The sequence below is a fragment of the Leptonotus elevatus genome, chromosome 17, assembly GCF_054856555.1.
Source record: "Leptonotus elevatus isolate MCC_2025b chromosome 17, RoL_Lele_1.0, whole genome shotgun sequence".
Classification (NCBI taxonomy): domain Eukaryota; kingdom Metazoa; phylum Chordata; class Actinopteri; order Syngnathiformes; family Syngnathidae; genus Leptonotus; species Leptonotus elevatus.
In genome coordinates this window covers 16,457,970-16,480,738 of record NC_141255.1, presented here as the reverse complement: position 1 = coordinate 16,480,738, position 22,769 = coordinate 16,457,970, and the positions used below count along the sequence as shown (strand labels likewise).

Genomic DNA, 22,769 nt, shown 5'->3' with positions numbered 1-22,769 from the left:
GCACAGCTCTTCCACTCCATCTGTCATGCCAATTGAAAAAAAGTTAATAATCGACTCACACACTTTACAACATGATACTGCTTATCACAGTATCATAATGATCGGCCATCATAAAATGAAGTCACGCTTTTAGACGGATCTGAGGGCAATCTTGATGTTAGCTTACTTTTTATTTTTTCTGTTTAATCTGCCATACCTAACTGCAAAACAACATAGAGGTGCTCATTCTCACAGTCTTGGCAACAACAACAAAAGATTACTGCTTCACTCGGCATTGGTGGCGTAACATTTTGTTTCAAATCTATGAAGGTGCAACTGGACAAGTTGGTGTACAATGAGCAGTAATAAATCACCCCAAAGCAAATGTGAGTGCTTCTCATGTGAGAAGCGACACCGTGGGCGATAGTGCGGCCGTGCTGGGGGATTTACCACTTTGTGAACAAACACTTCACGTGTTTGTGTGTAGGACGAGAGAGCGAGAGAGCGAGAGAGCGAAAAGAAAAACAAGACGTGCGCCATCCTCAAAATCCGGCTTCAAATTCAGCTCTCATCGCAATCACATGGCTCCTCCTCACATTTCAATAAGTGACAACATCAACAATTACCATCAAGAAATACAATTATGTGGGGAAAAATAGTCAGATATTAGAAAAGTAAACAAATACAAAAGTAAAATATCCTGACTCATCCGTCCCCGCTCACGCCCGCGTCAATCAAACGTATTGGAACACTTTGCTATGACCAGGCTGCGACCCCACCGCCAACGCCGATACTTCCTGTCGACACACGTCTGCCCTCGGGTCAAACATTTGTCACGGGATCTTAAGCCCGCTAACTTGAGAGGGGGAGGGGGGGGAGGATTGAGTGAAGTGAGGGGGGGTCAACTGTTCAAAGTTTAGCCCATTCCAAAACCTTTTTTTTAGTTGGTTAATATGTTGTTGAGGTGACACACTGCCACGCGTATCCCGGCGACGAGTGCAAACACGCGTTTGGGGAAAAGTCGTGGCCTCGGGTTATTAGTGTGAGCAGCGCTTGATCGGTGTCTCTTCTTAAATCGTCGGCTCGCCAGGCCTAATGAAAAACATAAACTACAGTCTGGAGGAGAGAAGCAGAGGAAACGTAAAGCCGCAATTGGGCCATTTTCCGAGGCAGCAAAAGTCCGACGGTCACGTCTCGAAAAGATGATCCTAACGATTATCTTGTGGTGTGATTTTTCTTTCAATTAACCAGCCGATGAATCGGTTATCACCATTTTATCACGCTAAATATCAGCCTTTCATATTGCTCAGACCCTAGTGTGGGCTGTTGAGTGGGTTTTTTTTCTATTCTAATTTCCACCCTTTAAGATCTGCTTTAAAAATGGTAGCGTCAACAGTCGTACAGTAAATATTTAGCATGTGAAATATTCCCAATAGCAAATCTTCAGGTGTTTGCAGGTCAACACTAAGTTAGGCCAAGACCCAGACAATCGACAATCGGGCCGAACTTGAACATTTCCCCCCCACTTCTGATCACATTCACCACGATTGTTGGCTGCTTCTGAAATATGATGCTGAATGATGATCTGATTATCCAATGGTGTGGGGTGTACCAAGTACGAAAGCAATTCTTATGTGTGTGGTGTCTGAGGGTGTATTCGGACCAGAAAAGTCATTTAGTCCGTTTGTTTGGTACGGACCAAAAGCCGACTTTATTTTTTTCATTTGGTGCGGTTCATATTCACGCTTTTTGCAAGTGGACTATAATGCGCAATTACGTCGACCCTCATGATAATCTGTGCTCCCATTGGACAAAAACGACGAGTGCTGAACGCATAACCAAACCCGGAAATAGAGGAAAACATGAAATTCCGACGTGTTGCATATGCCCTGCATATTTGTGGCGTTATTAGATGCATGATATTTGCGAGCGTCAATGGCAGCTCCTTCAACAGAGGTTTCGCAACGCTGTTTCTAATTTGGGAACAGTGATTGCGTCCAGCAACCGGAGGAGCCGTTGCGCTCCGCATGCCCCGCCCCCACCACAACGCGCTGACAGTAGCATGGCTAAACAGAATATGGATGATTATGAATGAATCTAGCACAATATTCACTCTCGATCCGCTTATTTGGTTCGCACCAGGATTCGTTTGTGTGTATTCAGACCTGCACAAAAAGTCCGGATCAGCGTGGGAAACGAACTCTGGTCCGTTCCAAGTGGAGTAAACAGCGCAGGTCTGAATACACCCAAGTGACGGATGGAAAATGAAACAGAACGATAACCAATGAGGACGTTTTTTCTTCCTCTCCTACTGTTCTTACTTCTCCTTTGCCTTTTTCAGCACTACACCGCCTCTCACAGGTCAGACTTGGTACTACAACAGACCTTGTTTTGTATCATGTTGCTCATCTCGAGTCCACCACATACTTGAAGAGCTGTAAGAACACAGACGCTAATTTTTTTAATAACTATCAGCGGGTTTGTACGCTGCTTTAGTGATTAGCTTCTGTTTCCATGGTGACAAGTTCTTGAAAAATTCCCAATCTCTCATTTGACCTATCCGTGTACTTTGAATTCTTTTTAAAGAATTTTAAAAAGTTAGTCAAGCCTGAAATAGCATTTGCACATGAAATGTCTCTTCTTTTTTTTTTATATATATATTTTTTCCGGAAAGGTTACGCGGCACTCTAGAGTGCGCTAGAGTGCAAGCTTACCAGAGCCAAAACTGCCTAATACTCACATTGGCAGACTTGTGTGTTTACATCCTGCATCACAAAAAAACATCTGGTCAAATTGTCCTTTTTAGCGCCACGCCGAATAAAATGAAAAGACCTCCGCCATCGCAATCGCGTGACCACAAAGCAAAAATGATGCCGAAAAAGATCTTCATTAACACCAGCTTGCTCAGGGAAGTCGTATTTCCCCACGAAAACAAATTGGAAAGGAATATCCGCACCCAGCCTTCCTCTTTGGCAAAGAAGGCCAAGAAGTGAGCTCATTCTTTTATAGGCCTTCTGGAGAATATCTATTCATAGCCTTCAGCATTTATGGCCCTGGTTCGTTATCTTGAGCAACAATTACTGCACATTAACTCCGCTAATGTGAAAGCTTTTACTGACATGGCCGGAAGATACAAATAATGACAGAAGAAAACTGAAAAAGATGGAGAAGATGTACAAGTTGTCGATTTGGTGAGGCCAACGCCTAAAAGTCACTGCATTAGGTACACTAATGCAGCGTTTATCAACCTTTATCAAGCCAAGGAAAAAAAATTACATTAGAAAAAAAATGAACGTGATCTTTGTGGTACACTACAAAATAAAAATGTCACAAAAAGTGGCTACACGGGCTAGTTATGAACCTTCTACCTTTTGAGTGGAAGAATTGTTTTACCTATCACAAATGTATTGGTTAGTCGGTTCTTTTAGTTTATTAAATCCTTCTTTGGGTCATAGATTATAATAATATTTTATATAGTAATTCTAATGATATTGAGGCTCTGTACATGAACTCAAATCCACATTCAGCTGATGTGTTCAAACTTTAGGACACTAAACATTGCTAAGTTAATACCATGATGACTCATTTAGATACGACATTTGTGGTTGGTGAGAGTACTTCAAGCGTAACTCACCCCCCCCAACCAGACTCTTGCTCTGCACCCCGCACTAAGATTTGAAAACGGCGCTCAAAGTGGGTGTTTCCTGGAGGGCCAATGGGCTTGCCAATGGGGAGAGGGCTGGAAGTAGCAGCAGTGAAAACTACAATCTAAATCGTTTCAATACCACGAGCCAAATGCTATGCTAATAAATCCCAAACCTGAAAATCGGTATAAACGTGTTTTCAAAATGCCACCTATTCCAACTCGCTAAGGAGGCGTGTACGAGACTGAACGAGTAGCAGAACGATTGCGTCATATCGTACAAGTGACGTAGTAAATCTCTTCTCGTCCAATGAGAGGACAAACAGCCAAATTGTGTTTATCCCAGACAGCATTAGTAGACGCCCATTTATACAGTTTGATAGCAAAAATAAATCAATAATGATGTATAGTGTCTTAAATCTCATCTCTATTCGTTGGCTTTTGACTCAACATGAGACTCGTTTCAGTGCTGTAATTTGTGTTATTAATTTTGATATGAATTTATTTACTTTTCACTTACCTACTTCTTGTTATTAATTTATTATTATTCATTTTATTTACTTGTATACTTACTGTTATTTGATTTTATTTTGTTTCACTTGTCTTTACTGCATGACTGATTTATATTGCATGTACAGCACGTTGTATGCAGCATTGGTTGTTTTCAAGTGCTTTATAAATAAAGTTAAGTTGAGTTGAGTTTAAACAGAATAGAAACATGAATCAGTAGCCACTAATTTTAGCATAGCAAGCATACTGACAAAAAAAAAACTGGCTATTTTCAGTCAGGACTTGCCACTTAAGATCACAAATTTTGTATCCTAACGACTTCAACACAATTATGAATCTTAGTCAAATACAGACTAAATGGACAAATCTGAGCTGTGTGGCAGGTAAGAAGCTGATTGGCTGAGGCTGGAGGTGCAGGGCGGGTCTTACCTACACAGGCGAATATAATAAAAGTGACAGTGGGGGTGAGATGACAAAAACAGACATGACAAAAATAAAAAATCTCTCATTTGAATGATTAAAAACACGTGTTTACCATTTTGGCGCCGCAGATGTATACTCAGGCGATGGTAACATGTTGCTGTGCAAAGGTTTTAGAAATAAATAAATAAAAGCAAATCAGTCTGCTGCGAGGCAATGAGCTCAACTCACATGAATGCACCCTCAGCCTATTACAGGAATAGCTCATACACACGTACACGAACGTTTTTTTGTTTTGTTTTTCCTCCTACACACTGATATCAACAGGAAAGAGGCAGCCAATGAAACTACAGTAATTGCAGTGTACGTGTGTAGGTTTTATGAAAAGAACAGCCTGTGCCGTCCCGAGCTCCCGCCCCCGATTCCTGATTGGCTTCCGCCTAAGTGGTCTGCTTTTCTGCTCTGCGTTCTTATTGGCTGCTGGGCAAGCCACTTCTCTTTCCCTCCTTCTGCTGCTCACATGCCTTCACTGCAGCTTTTCTCCCCCCACAAGAGTTCTGTGCTGGATTTTTTTTTCCTTCTACCATTTGCGCTCACTTACTATCGTGCAGTTGTTGCCAAGTGCATGTGAGGTTACACTGTAATCCAAATCAACTCCCAGTGCGTAGCAGGGAGCTTTGATTAGTGGTTAGACTTCATATAGTTGCCTGTGGAACAACTTTGACTTTGGAAGGTAAAATAATTCATTCAAAACATTATAGGCTCAGTTTTGCAACCGTTTAATCTTTTAGAAACGATTAAAACATATTTACAAAATGTTGCTTTGGAAAAGCCATACAAACACCCACGCAAACATAAATAAGTTAGTTTAATTTTTCAGTGTTTTTCAAAACAAAAAAAGGCACACAGATACACTTCAGATTTTACACCCTCACTGAGGCAGTGCAACTTTTTCTGCCTACTAAACAAAAACTTGAATTATCAATAGTGCAATTACATGTTCTACATGAATTTCACATATTTGCATAAGTAGCCCAGTGGAACCCCCCTCCCATAACAAAACAAAACAAAACAAATTGTTTTATCTGGACACTGCAGTATAAACCGGTCATAATTCTTACGATTATCGGCAAATACTGTGAAATAAATTTGGTCGAATATTACTCAGCCAAAAAAGGCACAGACTTTGGCAAATACTGATAATGAAATTTGATAAAATAAAATAAAATAAAAAAAAGGGGGGGGGGGACATCAGGAGACCATGTAAACGTTATCTTCTGCGGCTATTCCCAGTTAAGATGGAACCTCGCCAGTGTAACAAGCTAAAACACTGGAACAAATAAAGCCATAGTTTAAAAAAAACAGAAGACATTTAAGTTTCCATAAAACCCTGACTTGTTGAAATCTGCATTTAACAAAATAAAAATGGAAAAACCTGAATAATAATGACACATTAATGACCACTTGAAAGAGAAAAATCTTTTTTAGGGTGGAAATTGCACTGCAACTCCCCCGTGTCATAATTTCATTTATATTCAAAAACACAGGCATGAAAAGCAGAATGCTTTTTATGTGCTACATATTTTTTTTTTTAAACAACACATAGGTAGTAAGAACACAAAATGGAGGGAGGGTAAGGGGGATAATAAATTTGCACACTTCTTGCTACATTGTCTGCTGCTTCTGAGGCGATTTCTGAATTTAAAAATCATATTAATAAGAGTGCCAAAACTTGATAGTGTACATATTTCAGTGCTTGTGCAGCCTCTATTGCCTTCCTATGGGAATCTGATGAGGGTTCTTCTCCATGATGGTGTCTGCAAAATAAGCATGGAAGCACGTCTTGAAAGCACCGAAACAGGCTTTGAGAAATGCATGATCCACTTACATAATAGCAGCAGAAACAGTAATAGTAGTAGTAGTAGTAGTAGTAGTAGTAGTAGTAGTAGTAGTACTGTAGTAATAATGAACATAAAAAGCTTGTGGTGCGTTCAAAGACAAGCGCTGACCTGGTCCCAGCCTCTCATTGAACCTCCCCCGCCGGACCTCCAGCGCCCCGAGGGGGCTCGTCGTCGTCCCCGTCCCCGGAATGCGACCTCTTCGTCGGGCACTCGTTCGACAGACCTGGCGGGAGAGAAACAGTCGTCAAGAGGAGGAAGGACTGGAGGGTGTCGCTGTGGCGAGCTGCACGCCCCCCCCCCCCCCCCCCCCGAAAAAGGAAGGACAAAAAGGAAGAGAGGAGTTTGCCAAAAAGCAGGAAATGCGAAGTCCGCAAAGATGCTTCGAGAGGGCGTGTGCTTATTTTTTTTTAATTGATTTTTTTAAGGGGGCGGATGGGTGTTGTCACCTGCAGCATCCGACGGTCTTTTCGTCGAAGAGTCTCTGTTTTGGCTGCGTGGAGACTCCCCGGAGTCCTCCACCCGCGGCCCCCGCCTCCTGTGCGGCGGTCGGGAGTAGAACTCCGGCGCCTCGCGGTCCTCCGTCCACTCAAAATCCCCACACGGGAGCGGTCGATCTCGGACTGGGTCGAAGTTGTAGCGGTCCGTGAAGGACCGCACGTCCTCCTGGAGGGTGGCCGTCAAACGGGTCCGTATCTGGTCTCGGTCAGGTGTGCCGAAGAGGTTCCTGCACACCGGGGGTCGGACGCTGTCCTGCTGCCGCGCGTCGACCCTCTCCAGCGGCGGACTCGCGTTGGAAAGGCGCACGTCTGACATTTCCTTGCACATATGACAACAATAACAACGACGACAATCTCAAATCCCTTGTAGTATTCCTTGCCAAGTCACAACGGGAATGCAGCACGCGTACTCCAGTGCGCCATGCAAAAAAATACCAAAAAAAAAAAACACTAAAAAAAGAATGAGAAAAAATTAAAATAAAAAAGGCACGGAGGGTTTAAAAAAAAGCACTCCTGTCTTGTCAAGTTGGCAAAGCTGCAAACGCATACGCACAAGTCAGGTCTGTAAAGCCAACATGGCGTTCGAGTGGAGCAGTAAGCGAAAAAGGCAAGTTGACATGAAGGACTATTTAAACCGAGCAGTGCTTTCATTGGTCTGCGCGCTCGCTTCGGGCCGCCCACCGAGCGAGAAGCTCGCAGGAAGGTTGGATTATGTCAACACACCGAGAACGGCCTCATACTTCCACTGCAACATTACCGTTTTATATGAAAAATAAATAAATCCCTGATGACCAACTCGTTTGACAAACTGACAAAAACGTGACAGCGAAGACTCCAATCAGTGAACCGTGAACAAAAATACATCATAGCTTACTTTACCCAACCCTTAACCCCTTATTAGATGAAAGAGATGAGAGAGGGAGAGAGAGGGATCATAAAGATGCCGAGTTTGAAAGTTCTAACAGCCGGAAAAAATAAATGACGTCACGGCATCGAATCAGTTGCTCGGTTATCACGTCTATACTGCTTCCAGCCACCAGAGGGCAGAGTTGAATACGGAGGACAGATTTTTGGTGATTTTTATTCACATAAAAACACACACTTGACATTTGATTCAGTGTTTTATTTTAGGGGTTTAACAAAAAACGATTTCAATCAGAACATTGGTTCTGATTTAATGCACAGAATCGAATTGTTACATTTTAAAACAGACCACCGTTGAATCGTATCATACCCCATGTATCGTGATAATGCATCAAATCATTTTTTTATGCTTCATGCACACCAGGTATAAATCTGTACACATTGACTTGATGTTGCTGATAATGTGTTGTTTGAATGAAATTACCTTGAAATACGGCCAGTATTGGCCTGATGCTGACCTGGTCTTGGTACTCGCCCATCCATAATATAGTTTGGAATATTTTACACATTATAGCCCAAATGTAATTCCTTGTAGCTAAACGCAATCTAGTGCCTCATTTGTTCACAACAGGTTAATAATTGATCGGAAAAAGCAAACGATAATTCTCCCTAACTGCAATCTTTTGCACTGTGAAGACTTTTAAAAGGCTGATTGTGTATAAAACCTAAGGCAGCGAGTAGGGACTGCTGCAGGCCGCGTCGTACTATCGCAAGCATCAGCTGATTGGGGCCATGCTGATTGGGGCCATGCTGACAAGACAGCGCTGCTTAATCCAATTGCAGCAGCCCATAAACAACTTGATTGAATCGCGGCAAATCCACTCAAGCGTAGATTAGAGGCGTCACAAAAAAAAAAAACACTTTACAAACATGTGAGTTGTCCCTTTACCGCATCGTGTCAAGAGAATGGCCACAGGGCTTCATGTTGCGTCCCAACTTCAATTGTTCCTTCACAGCCTTGAAGGTCACAACAAAGGTGATAAAAGCTACAATGTGAGTTCAAAAAAACGTTGGTTTTTTTAGTATCTTTCAGACAAATGAACACAAACTAACAATTTTTGGACTCCATCGGAGCCAGCAATGTGCAACATGTGTGACAAGCCCACATAATAAAGAGGTGCGGTAATGGCTGCATGAGCCGTGTAAACATTTGTTATTAACATGCCACACACATTCTGCTAATATGGAAATAATGGATCAGGCTTTAATAAGCATTTATACTAGGGCTGAACAATTAAATATTAACTAACTATTATTGAAGTAGATAAACTGTCTTTCAAATCAATTCAGGATTCATTTGCTTTCATTTTAGCATAAGTCTAATCTCAAAGCCCAAAAGATTTATGCATAATAAACGTGATTGTTTTTTTTTTATTGTTACAATTTTTTTTGCTTGTTTGTTAAAAAAAAACTTACATGGGGAGAGGACCTTAAAAAAAATCAGATATTAAATTGCAATCACAATATTGAGGGAAAAAAATTACAAATTGATCATTTTAAAAAAATGTTCAGCCCTAGTTCAACACCAACTTCAGTATGTGGTCAAATGAAAGCAATATTTAGTGATGTAAGAATTGTCAATTATTAGAAATGTCGCTCAAGCATATTAATAAAAATACACCGCTGTCGTACATGTCATGTAGACTGCGACGTGCTGAAGTGTCCCATGCTATGTTTATGTTAAAAATGTGACTGTCAACCTATTGTGGCAGCTTCTTGGCTAGCTCTGTCTGGATCTGGCGTGGAAATTGCTGCAGGTTTTTGTTGACGCAGCGCAGGCAGAACCTCTTGGTGTAGAACAGACTGCAGTCCTGCCAGTTGAGAGAATCACAGCTTGAGTGTGTGTTTACAGTAGTAGATGGGAGTCACATTGACTGGATGGGGAGGGCACAGGGCGTATTAATGAGGAGATTGAATTGATTTCACAATGCTCACTCAGCACATGGTGTGCATTGTAGCACATGATGACCAAGTCATAAGAGCAAACTAATAACATCACACACAAATAAAGAAGGAAGTTGGAACATGTATCTAGGCCAGAAAGGGTTGTCACCAAAATTAGATTTAACAACACAGCACTACGTATTGGCTTCAAATCATTTATGGAACATTTAAATGGGATGCACTGTAATCAAATTCTTACCGAACCAACACATACAGTAACGCCACACAAGCTGCACTTGGAACCCAAAACGAGGAACTTTTCCTTATCTGGACTGAAGGGGTCTTTTGTCACATAGCAGTCCTCCAGCAACCTAGACAACAACACACGAATTGATTTAGACAAACCTCCTGTCCACAAAGTTGAACAAATAGTGGAAATGTGACTGAGGTGAGGGGGTAAAGTGGAAAGTTAAGTTCCGCACGTAATGGCTTAACACGTTAGCATAGCCCCTCACCGAACACCGCCTCTCGTTCTGCTTCATTTTCCACTTACACAATAGCTCTGGTGTTTGGTGGTTTCTGTCCGTAAGAAGTATAGGGACAGCTTAAACTACACGACTGGCATGTGAATGTCTTTTGACGGTGTTCGCGTGTACTATCCTCCATTGTTTAGCTAACTAGGACAGGAGGACATTTTATTTGTTGCTATAGTTGCAGTCATGTTGTTGGATAAATCTTTAACGCCACCTAGAGCACCGGAGATAAATGGCAACGATTAAAATTGGCCTACAATGGTTGCAACTTTACATGATTGGAGTACGTTTTTTTCATTAACAGTTTGATGGAACGTCTTAAAATGTTATGTTATAAATTTCACCAGCTAAGCAGGATATTTACATGCTAAACATTTTATTGGAACTCTGTAATTAACTTTAATGCGAAAAGACCAACCACGTTTTGTTCTATTACACACATGGGCAATAATTAAAAAGTACCCACATCACATTCTGCATACCTTTCACAAAATGTGACAGCAAATTATTTTACACTGGTAATTGCATGTACTGTATTGTAGCCTACAGTATTTTGTATACGTAAAGCAACTTTACAGTCATTTAAAATTATATCAAGAAGAATCAATTCATTTCTATTTAGAATGAATGGTTAATCAAAACTTAAATCTCATTCAAACACAAAATAAATTCAGGGTTTCATCATTTATTACACATTGCTCAGTTTTGTGTGGCGGGCACAACACACATTTAAACATAACTGGACAAGGTTTCAAAATATTGTTTTACGCCGTTTAAAAAAAGTGTTTGGGAACATCCGCACAATTTTACAGCTGTCGTCATTAATGTTAAAACAAGTTATTTCACACTGGCATATAAAGTATTTTTGCTTACAGTGGAACTCAGTGGTTAATTCAATCTTAAATGTGGTAAAAAAATAAAAATAAATCAAAGAAACCACTCGTCCAACTGATGCGGAGGTTTCATTGCTTATTTCACAGTGGTCTCTTTTGTGTGAAAGGCACAATCACACATTAGACTATTTAGGCACTATTTTACACTTTTTTTGTCATCTCTGGCCTCCTCTTCACAGCTGCCCTTCTCCCCAAAATAATAACATACAGTACATTGATAAGGGAGGCAGCAGGTAAATGAGCCATCTCTTAATACATGTCCCTGTAGATCTCCTGGAGGAGGGGGTGAAGCGACGTGTCCTCCGTCGTCTCGATTTCCTGCACCAACTGAGCGTGCTCCGTGACCAGTTCCCGGAGGTCGGCCAATTTCTGCAACAGTCTCGGGAAGAGGAAGGCGTCATCGGGGTGGTTGGCCTGCAGGTGGAGCCGCAGAGCCTGCACAATGTTTTCCTGGAGCTGCTCCACCAGAGTCGCATCCACCAGACCCGGACGGTCTACACAAACAAGGAAAAAAGTGAGGGCCTAAACGATGGTGTCCCTCTCCATGGGCTGGCTCCAACTCACCTCCACAGCAGATGATGGCTGCCACGAAAAGAGCCAGGTCGCTGTCGTCCAGCTCCAGGGAGTTGAAGCGCGTGGCGAACTGGAACTTGGGCTCCATCATGTCGCTGAAGGGCCGCCGCAGGCTCTTGAGGAACTCGCGAGTGATGAAACCGCCTCCGCGCGCCACCAGGAGGCCATCTTTATTCATGCACGAGGCCAGGAGCGTGAAGAGGGCCTCGTAAACGCCGTACTTGAGGAGGGTCACCTAAAAAAAAGAAGAAGAAACAAACAGCAAGAAATGTTGTTAAGAGTAACTGCTTTGAGGCAATTCCATTTGCACACCTGTGTATCTCACAGCCGTGCAACAGGTGTAAACCATAATACATCACTTGAGAACCTGAAAGTGAGTGAAAACATTGCAGCGTATTAAGAAAAAAAGTTGAAGTTGGTAGGTGCTTTCAGGAAATGATATGATGTCACTGCTTGTGTTTGCACATTTGCATGGTCTCACAGCCATGTTGAAAGCGCAAATCTTATTTGAGAAAGGGGTAAATAAAAAAAATTAAAAATATAAAAACTACTACATTCAGCAAATGACATGGCATCACTGCTTGCATTTGCACAGCCAGTCGTGCAGCAAGTGCAAACATGACTTGAGGAGTGTCACCTGAAAGCAAGCAAAATAAATGCAGCATAAAGAAATAAGTCATTTGGAGGAACTTTCAAGGCCTCGCTGCTTGCATTTGCGCAGCTCTCACAGCCGTGCAGCAACTGCAGTACATCACTTGAGGACAGTCATCTCAATGTGAGCAGAAACATACATACCAAAAAAAGTTATAATGAATATCTGCTTTAAGACCATGCCATGTTGTCACTGCTTGCATTTGCAGATCCGCATGGCCATACAGCAAGTGCCAGCCCTAATACACCACTCGAGTCATCTGAAAGTGAGTGGGGAAAAAAATGCAACAAACTGTAGATCATTGTAATGGGAAACTGCTTTGAGAAATCACACGGCACCACCACTGCTTGTAATTTATTTTAGATATCAATGATCTCACAGCCAATTCTGCATGGTCTCACAACAGAGAAGCAGATGCAAACCTAAATAACTCACTTGAGGAGGATCTTCTAAAAGTGAGTGAAATAAATGCAGCATGTATGGCTTAAAAAAATAAAAAATAAAAATTTTGATATATTACATCGGCATGGTCTTACAGCTGTGCAAAAAAAAGTAAACATACAAAAATCACAACAATGACAAAATAAACTAAAGCAAAAATATTATGAGAAAAAAGAAAAAGAAAATATATTTTAAATAAAAATGGAAAATTAACAATAAAAATAAATAGAAGTCAAGGTTATTTATAGGTGTTGAAAACACATGAAATCACAAAAAAATAAAACATTTTCATAAACAAAATGAAAAGTGTTTGAAAAAGATAACTAAAGTCTAAGTCTGGGAATTTTAATGTATTTTATTACATAATACATAAAGACCTTTAAAAAAAAAAAAAATCCTGTCCATGAATATTTTCTTCACAAAAACAAAACTAAAACTAAAACTAATTCTAAAACGGATAAAAACAAGCAATCCTGCCAATAAAAACAAACTGAAAAGTAAGTATCATGAAAGCCCCCAAATTGTGACAACCCGGCTAAAGGTACCTGATCATTCAAATCCAGGTTCTGGAAGCTGGGAATAGCTTTGGCAAACTCGGTGAGCTCAGTGACCGTCTCCACGGAGGTGCTCTGGCAGCAGTGGAAGAGGCGCGCTTCGGCCTTCCTTTGCTGGAGTCCGCCGCATCCTACGGCGGCAACCAGCACCCCCGCCGGGACGCCGCTCTCGGGCTCGTCGTCGTCCTCCTTGGACACCACGTGTGCCGCCAGGGTCTTCTCGGCCAGCTGGAATGTCTCCATGTCGTGAATAATGAAAGGCTTCGGAGAAGAACACCAAAAGAGATCAGGTGAGCTCAAGATGAAAAGAAAGAGTGTGAAAACGTGTTGATGGCTTTACCGGCTTGCTGGTCTTTCCGGTGAGTATGAGGCGCGCTTTTGCTTTGTTCATGTTGAAGTTCTTCATGTAGGCTTGGTGGATGCGCCCGATGAGAATGTTGTGGTGGGACAGCGTGTGGCTCGCCGCCTCCTCCTTTTTTTTAGCCACCATCTTGCTCTGCGCCTTCAGCTTTATCTTCTCCGCCCGGGGCATGCGTCCGAAGCGGATAGCTGTTGAGCCGAGACATTCCTTCAACAATTGCCAATCCCGCGCAGCCTCTTGTACGCAAATTAGCCCGCAAATGATACGGCGGTGCCCTGCGGCCGGCGCGAGGCAGTCGGGACGAACCCGACGACCCCGCTGTTGACGACAGGCCAGATGTGCTGTGGGGGCTCTGTGTTTTGTTAGTGGAAAGCTCCAGCGGGACATGCGCTATAAAAAAAAAAAACGCCAGCAATGTAAAACCTGTTGACCTGGGTCACCTCCTGCTGTTTGTGCTTGGAGCTGCATTCATTCGACTTCAGTGGTGGGAAGTCACCAAAAACTCAGATTTATCAGGTATCTTCACTTTACTTTACTTTAGTACCAGATTTATTTTTCAGACAACTTTTTCATGTTCACTCACTACATCTGGAAAAAGATCTCTAAACTCTTCACTTAATACTATGTACTACTACGACTTACTTTTTGTTGACCGAATGAGATCTTAGGGACTTAAAGAGCAGAAAAAACTAGGACAGCAACAAGGTTATTTTAGTTAACTAAAACTAACAAAAAACTCAAACTAAAATTCAAAAAACAATCTCGTTAATGAAATAAAATAAAAACGAAAATGCGTTTTAAAAACGAAAACTAACTGAAACTACATTTTATGTTTACAGAACTAACTAAAACTAACTATAATGATAGCAAAAATATCCTTCATTTTAGTCAGTGGTAATTAATTTAATGTATGAGCCTTTGGGGATGTACGTTAGATTTACTTTGAACCGGAATAAAGATTATATATTTTTTGAGCACTCACACACATATATATATATGGTCTCCCAGACGGGAAGCAAACTCACGGCAACCTGCACCGAAGGCAAGTGACGGTAACCACTCCGCCACCCGGAGCCCCGGAATAAAGACGTTTGAAAATGCGTCACACAGAAGTGACGTCATCTAGCAGCAGTTAATAGAAAAGCACCTTCAGATGACGTCACTCCCATGGTGTTTTTTTTTTTATTGCGAACAAGTAATAGGGCTGCACGATATTGGAAAATCATGATATATATAGCGATATCGATATTATTGCAATATTTAACACGTACCAAAAGAAATGACAATTTTATTATCTAATGAAAGAATAACAAATTTTCATGCAACAAAATAAGAAAACTCAATATATTATTAGCTAATTAATTGTAATTACCTCTCGATAATGTTCAACCATTGGATGGCAGTGCACATTTTAGTTAGCGGATGACGGTATAGCGGTCAAATTCAGATAAAAGCATAAAATTCCATATGAAACTTACTACATGTTTTGCAATATGCATATTGCTTGGGCCGATATCCATATTGTGTCAGTAATACACTTTTTTTTTCTTTTTTTTTTACTAATGCTAAAACGAACTAAACTGAAACTAAACACTTATAAATAAGTACAACTAATAAAAAACTAACAGAACCACCCTGAAAACTAATTAAAACTTACTAAATTAAAAAAATAAAACTCAAAACAACTATAATGAAAATTCCAAAACTATAATAACCCTGGACATCAATCACTTTTTTTTCCTTTTTTTTTAACTGGACTGAATTGGAATTCCTTCGAAAAATTTGAAAGCACAACTTGTGGCCTTACCGTTATGGGACATGCCCACCGAAAGGCACTTGTGGAAGCGGCAGTACTGACACTTGTTTCTGTTCTTCTTCTGGATTTTGCAGTGGTGTTCGCACTTGTCATACTCCAGCTTGAGCCGGACCGTTCTCCTGAAGAAACCCTGGTGGAGGAAGAAAAGTAGCACACTGTCAACACTGCCCTTCTAGGGATCAATAAAGGATTATGTTATTACTTCAATTACACTTCAAAAAACAAACAAACATATTGTGTACCGTAATACTATTAAAAACTGTGATGTCATTTTTACAACATCCACTGTATATTTAATACAAAACATGCTTCGTTTTTAAAACATCGCTAGCCAAGCGCTAATGCTAAACGCGAAGGGAGGATCCCAATCAAATGCTAACCGGAAGTTAGCATCGACGTCGGGAGTGTTTTCCCCTTCAAATAACGAATATTCACACACAAATGCTGTGGGAACACATACCCACAGGTAAGATAACACTACAAAAGGCACACATCCTTCTCAATATGGGAAAAACTAGTTTGTTTGTTTTTTAAATATAATTCTTCTGTAATCACTTTTGAGTGTTTACACCATGGAGGCACCACACTGCCCCCAAGAGGCCATAATACAGAGTAACAGTCAGTATTTGTTCTTATTGTTTTTTCAATTGCTATTATTTGAGTAAAATCTAGCGAAAGTTAATGCGTATGTGACACCCATTCATACGGAATCGGGGGTGGGGGGTGGGGTCATTTTATGCATTATATATTATGTTTGTTAAAAAAAATCAGCCGATGAATCTATTTTTTTCTGCCAAAATTCGGTATCGGCCTAAATAATGCATATCGGTCGGGCTGTAGTCATTTTCAGTCCACAGCAAGCAGCAAAATGGCCGCCCCAAAGATGGAGAAAAAAACAAGCGGATTTTGCTGCTTAATTCATATTCCACAAATGCAATATATTTAGCAGAATACTGCGTTTAGACTTGTGAGAGAAAACATATTGTGAAGAAAATTTTAGACATGAACTTCACTTTAAGTTTAAAACAAAATGCAGTACATCTCAATATTAGCATGCTAATGAAGTTTGTTTTTACAATAATATGGTGGAAATTCCTACAAAGGTAATGCAACTATTATGAGTACATTATTAATATAATTGTAAAGCACATGTATTGTACACACTAAAATATAACTCCATGAACTTTGCCTTAAAAACAAACAATTAACCGTCCTCTCTGCCTTGTTTTTCTTTCCATTCCCTTCAACTGTCTGGCTTGAACATAATAACAAAAGCAGTCAGGCGTTAGTGTCAGTGTTACATCACCGCCCTACAGAGGCAAAAGGAGCCAGTGGAATTGGACCATATGCATTCTTAAAGAGGCCCCGAGTCGAATGACACCTTTCTAAAGCCCTCAAAGAAAGAAAGTGGGAGCAGATATCGTACATGCGCCAAAGAATAAGATCCACGCATATTCCTTTCTGCCAAAACGGTCACATGATCACATATGATGGTCAACATCAGCCGCAAACGGAAGGTTATGGGCTGTTATATCACACGCCAGCGTGAGCACAACATTTAAGGGGGATGCGTGTAGTCATGTCGTGAGCTTGCCATGAATTGATTCATTTGCTCCTAACGGGGGAAAACCCCCCGGAAAAAACAAGCAAGCAACTAGCAGCGTGTCTTTGCATGCGCGCAAACGTAACGAAGAGGCCACACTGTGATTTACGACGTGAGAAGATAAACACGCAAATAAAACGCATTGCTCAACATACTTGAATGACTCAAACCTTCTTTGCTCAAGTATTGTACATGATCGGTGAGTTCAAGAAAATGGAGAGAGGCTATCAAGAACTGTTAACGTTAGCAAGCGTGTACGTCTGGAATGGCGCTTCTTTAGGTTTGTTACAGTTGGCCTGTGCATTATAATGTGAAGGGGTTAAGCTCTGAGCCTTGGGGCACATTTAATTGGGGGCCAAGTGATTTTCTGCCTTAACACAACGGGGGGATCGTATTGAAAGAAACAAAACAAAAAAAACACCAAAGCATAATGGTGGGAAGTTAATGGAGTGACTGGCCAGTGACTTTAGCATTCATCTATGTTTCGTAAATGCTGGAGTGACTGTCACTAGGCTTGCTCAGATTACCGTGCAATCAGTAGAAAGAAGCAGTTTAGTTTGTTACAGATGGCTCGTGCATTCAAAGGATTGAGCTCAGAGCCTCAGGCCAACTGATCCCGACACATGTAATTTGAGTCGAACTGGCTTGCTGCCTAAATGGGCCGCATAGAAAGAGAAAAAAAGTTTGGTGTGAGACCATTTTGGGGGAAAAAAACCACTCTGGTGGACAGTGAATGGAGTCACCTACACTCAGAAGAACGGAACTGAAAGAATGGAACTGCTTTGGTTGAGTTACGATCAGCTTGTGAATTTGAGTGTTTTAGCTCTGAGCCTCAGGCATCACTTCCTGTTACGAGTCAATTCTGGACGGATTCAGAAATTTGGCAGAATCAAAACCAATTAATCGTCTGATAAATGAAACAGTTATGAATAAAATAACTTATTTTTAGTCCCTTAATGCTTACAAATATAAAGATATGAATTACAGAGAACGTTTGACAGTTTTAACTTTACAACAGAGATTTTTTTTTTTATATATTTGTTTTTTGGTGGGGGCAGGAGGATGTTTGACTGTTGTTCTTTCGCTAAAAAAGAAAATTAAAATATGACCCCAAAAAAATCAATCACATCAATCATGCCTACTTTCAATGGACTAATATCGGCCAATTAAATTAAATACATTCAATTGCTCAGGCTCTCACAACTACCACTTGGAGTGAATATTTAATTGTCCTAAAAAAAATCAGTGTACTGTGTACAACATAAAACATAATGAAGCCTGAATGGCCACATTGAATAATAGCAACCAAGCGCCAGGCACATTTCTGACCACATTTTCCATGATGAGGCAATGAACTGACAGCTGTCAAATACCTGACGTGCGCGGACTAGCTCGAATGCTAAACAATGAAAAGGTTGCAAGTGTGCTTGGATTAAAAGCAGCAGCTTTTGCAACTCAAGTGGGGGGGCGCATGACGTTGACGACTCACTCACACCTCATGCAGACGTCACACTTTTATGAGCACCCCGCCAACAAACGGCAAATATATCAGGTGCAGGCGGCCCGATTGGTCCCGATGACATCCTGCCAATTTCCCATGAGGGGTGACATTGCTCCACACGAGTGCAAGTGTTCCAGCGTCAGTAACGCTGGCTGCTAGCCAAGCAGGGGAGAGGTGACGAGTCGACCGAGGCCGGCGTGTCCTCAACCTCACATGCTGGCTCCGGAACTTTCCATTGGCCTCTAGGTCAAGCGCCTCTGTATACCCAGCATTATGTTATGTGAACGTGTCAGGATAGGTGAGCCATATTCCTTGCCGTGACTTTAATTGTCCTTTCGAGCAAACGTTTTTCGTCTCACCTTGCAGCCCTCGCAGGCGTGCACGCCGTAGTGGAACCCCGACGCTTTGTCCGAACACACCCTGCACTGTAAGCTGAGGGGACCCAAGGCCTCGCCGGGCTCCTGCGCATCCCCACAGCCTCCCGATGACGGACTGGAAGCCGGGGTTAAGGTGTCTGCCGGACAACACAGGAGCAAGCAATTGAGTGTGCATCTATTTACATTGATGATTATTTACCTTCTACACAATTCAGAAGAAGGAACGGCTAAACTTTCGCCACAGTGGCCTTTTTCAGGTTCCTGATTATGCAACAATTCAGGGGTGGGCAAAGATTTGTTTTTAATGGCCACGTTTGACTTTTAAAAAGGGCAGACGATCATTTGTAGAAGACATTTAAAAAAAACAGCTGAAGTGTGCTCGTATAATATGTCAAATGGATTATTCTTAATAATAATAATAATAACAATAAAAAGATACTCAGAATAAAAATATTTTAAATGTAACTTGTCTAAAAAAAAATAGCTTTACTGAATTTATTTAGAATACATTTAATTAAACAAAGTAACACATTTTGTTGGACATGTATAATGAATAAAATGAAGTATAATTAATTTAACAGTTAATACAAATAAATTTAATTTTTTAAGTAAACAGAAACAATTGACAATTATAAAACAGTCACTCTGAAAGTCATATTATTTATAGTGCTGTCAAAGTTAAAGCGTTAATTAATCACAAAAAAATTATCGCATTAATCATATATTAACTCAGATTAATCGCACTATTAATTTTGAGTGAAGATGATCCTTTAGCTGACAGCGGATGGTTACGTTAAAGGTAGCACAGGTTGTGTTTGAGCAATAAACATAACTACATAAAGTAAAGCATTTAATAAATGTTTGTTTATGACCCAAAGAATATTTGTTCATGTCAAAATATTGGGGTCATTTTTTCCCCATTTTAAATTATGCAAGTAATTAACTGATTAGAAAAAGAGGTAGATGAGGGCATGCAGCTGATCAAAAAATGTGGAAGACGTCCTCCAAACATTAAATGTCGAAAAAAAATTACACATACAAGGTGCTCTTTAAATTTGGTGAGCAAAAAATGTTGATAAAAAAGTATTTTAAATTAAGTCATTAATTGTGCTTAATCAAAATTCTAAGATGTGATTAATCTGATTTAAAAAAATAATCGTTTGACAGCTCAATGATTAATTTAATCAAAGTAAATGAAAAAATATTGAATAAAAGAAATGGACATTTTTAAATTATGTAAAGCTGCGAGTGTTAGACATAACAATCAATTGCTTTTAAAATCGTAGTTGTAATACATCTGATGAATTAGCAAATTATTTAACTAATATTTTTTCTAATTTATTTACAATAAATTCATCAATCATTCAATAAAATAAAATAAAATAATTGTATACGTACAGTTTTTATTTGACATTTTTTCTTTTATTTAAAATAAATAAATTATTTAATGAAATAAATAGATACAAAAAACAGATACTATATGCATATTTTAGGAAAATAAAATGATAATTTAATGCAACAACTATTACAGGACAGTTGATCATATACTGTAACTCAATTTTTCTCAATAAATATAATACTGCGTGTTGTCATTTTCTTCATGTACATCATGTATGTGTCTTCCTGTGTTTATGTACAATATTACTTCATGTACTGCACTTATGCATACATCTTCTTTTTACCTGACAACTCACCCAGTGCGATCGAGCTCTCAGACCCCGAACCGGGACTCTGGTACTCTGGGAAATCAAACCCCAGAGTGTCCTCTGCGATGGACTGGGAGATGTCACGAAGATCCTCCATTAGGTCCGCACACAGGGGGCTGTCCAAGAGGGAGTCCCCCAGTGGGGACGGCGGGCAGTAGAGATCCCCTGCCATGGCTGGATGACCACCTCACTCACCAGACTACGGAAAGAAGACAGTCGTGAAACCCAATGAGTTTTGTGTCAAAGAAGACGACCATAACAAAACAGTGTAGTGAGCATGTCGGCCGGGACATCTGTTTGAGCCATTCCACAAACGCCCCCCCCCCCCCCCAACTTCCAGTAATTGACTGCGGCAGATGTCCTGACGTTAATGTAGCGCTGATTCCAGATTACAACAATGGGGATGAGAATCAAAACATGGAAAGTTGTGCCCAAACGATAGAAGCACATCACCGACTCAGAAAAAAACCCAAACTGTAATATTTAATTGTCTAGAGTCCAGTGGCATTATTCCACTACTTCAAAATAATCCACAAACGTGGAACTCTCAATTGATCCACTCACTCTTGTTTATGTGGAGGAGTGTGTTACAGCATGTCTGTCAGGACAAGTCCTGACAGTGAGCCTCAGCTGTGTAACGAGCAGAACACTATGAAGACTCCAAAGCCAGGTGAGTGCAAGTGGGTGACATGAAAGTGGGACCACGCCGACAACTTCCGGAGCTGGCACTGTGTAAAGATTTGTGAAGCACTTGAGCCTCATTAGGGGGAAATTAAGTCAATCCCAGCTGACTTTGGTACAACCTGGACAGAGCACATTTTTTGACAACCAACCATTCACACTCCCACCTGTGCACAATTTCGTGAAGGCAGAGCCGAGATTCCTCAAACCTCATAAAACTGAGGCAGACTCACAAACCACTCACACACCGTGCTGCCACAAACTTAAGGAAATCAAGTCAAATACATTCATAACGAGGAAGTTTTTTTTTTTTAAATCTTTTTGACACAATTTTTCTCATTAGGTCCGCCTAATGTAATGGCCTGAGTGTAACCTGGCCAGGCATTCATTTTCATTGTGTTTTACTTCCCAGGCAGGCGGAGGGAGGGGTTCTATCTTTAGGTCAAAGGAGGAGAGGAAATAAGAGCTTTGCAGAATGCATGTCAACAAAGAATTAAATGGACCAAAATCAAATAAGGATGAACAAAAATATAAACACCATATGTGATCCAGGCCCAGCTGGATATAGCTGCCCTTATTTTTATTATTTGTTTGCACCTGCAGCAACAGTGAGACGGCTTTTGATCCCTGCTGTAAGGGCATCTGTTAAGTGCCACAACTAAAAATACATTGAACGTTGGAAGTGCATATCTCCCTCATGTCTGACAAGGTCATCAAAGCGCTAGAAATATTTCGCCTCTATGACGACAAACTGTTGAAAAAGTTTCCAATCCCATCAGAAGACATGGCGGAAATCCTCTTAGCAGCTCATAATCACACTTACATAACAGCAGTAAACGTTGAATGTTTTGTTATTACCGCAGCGAGTTCGCTCCCGAGCATTTCCAGATGACAAATCCCAGGGGCGTTTGTTTGACGAAGACGTTCAGATCAGCGTAGCCGCTCGACCAGCGTCCTACTCCTGCCTGGGTTCAGTCAACACGCCCTTCGTCCCTCCGGAGGAAATGGCGTCAACAGAGCGCGACCGAACGAGCACACCTCCTGGCACACCTACATCTTAGACCAATCACAGTGCAGGGAACGAAAACAATTCCGGGTTGTAAAATAAGAAAAACAAAACGGTAGAACAGATTTTGGTTAAAAATAAATAAATAAAAATAATCACAGGGTTGTGCTGGTATTTTCTTTAAAATAAACTGAATTTGTTTGTGGTTCTTCATTACCACTTTTTAGTTCGGATTGTGTGCATCATGAGAAAATGGCACTTTAATTTCAATGTAATTTGTCCGTTGCGCCCTCTAGTGTTTGTGGATGCGAGTC

The 22,769-nt window shown here is 40.8% G+C and overlaps 3 protein-coding genes across 4 annotated transcripts; all 3 read right to left on the bottom strand.

Annotated features, from left to right (window-relative positions):
* Window positions 1-5,315: 5,315 nt before the first annotated feature.
* cdkn1ba (cyclin dependent kinase inhibitor 1Ba) lies at window positions 5,316-7,911 on the bottom strand. The gene is made up of 3 exons (XM_086060202.1): window positions 6,900-7,911; window positions 6,562-6,676; window positions 5,316-6,369 (listed from the first exon to the last, which is right to left on the bottom strand). Exons 1-2 carry the CDS (start codon window positions 7,276-7,278, stop codon window positions 6,576-6,578), a joined length of 480 nt encoding a protein of 159 aa, XP_085916328.1. The 5' UTR covers window positions 7,279-7,911; the 3' UTR covers window positions 5,316-6,369; window positions 6,562-6,575.
* A 141-nt stretch (window positions 7,912-8,052) lies between these two features.
* Window positions 8,053-10,474, bottom strand: cdpf1 (cysteine rich DPF motif domain containing 1). Its single transcript, XM_086060203.1, has 3 exons — window positions 10,312-10,474; window positions 10,018-10,129; window positions 8,053-9,685 (listed from the first exon to the last, which is right to left on the bottom strand). The coding sequence occupies exons 1-3, from the start codon at window positions 10,422-10,424 to the stop codon at window positions 9,575-9,577; spliced, it is 336 nt and encodes a 111-aa protein (XP_085916329.1). The 5' UTR covers window positions 10,425-10,474; the 3' UTR covers window positions 8,053-9,574.
* A 486-nt stretch (window positions 10,475-10,960) lies between these two features.
* Window positions 10,961-22,455, bottom strand: LOC147160205 (peroxisome proliferator-activated receptor alpha-like). 2 transcript variants are annotated; one of them, XM_086058556.1, is made up of 8 exons: window positions 22,308-22,455; window positions 20,745-20,967; window positions 19,045-19,199; window positions 15,573-15,711; window positions 13,745-13,953; window positions 13,396-13,665; window positions 11,749-11,992; window positions 10,961-11,678 (listed from the first exon to the last, which is right to left on the bottom strand). In XM_086058556.1, the coding sequence occupies exons 2-8, from the start codon at window positions 20,938-20,940 to the stop codon at window positions 11,434-11,436; spliced, it is 1,458 nt and encodes a 485-aa protein (XP_085914682.1). In that variant the 5' UTR covers window positions 20,941-20,967; window positions 22,308-22,455; the 3' UTR covers window positions 10,961-11,433. The 2 variants fall into 2 exon arrangements, with proteins under 2 accessions (XP_085914682.1, XP_085914683.1); XM_086058557.1 differs by having other exon boundaries at window positions 20,757-20,967.
* Between the last annotated feature and the right edge of the window lie 314 nt (window positions 22,456-22,769).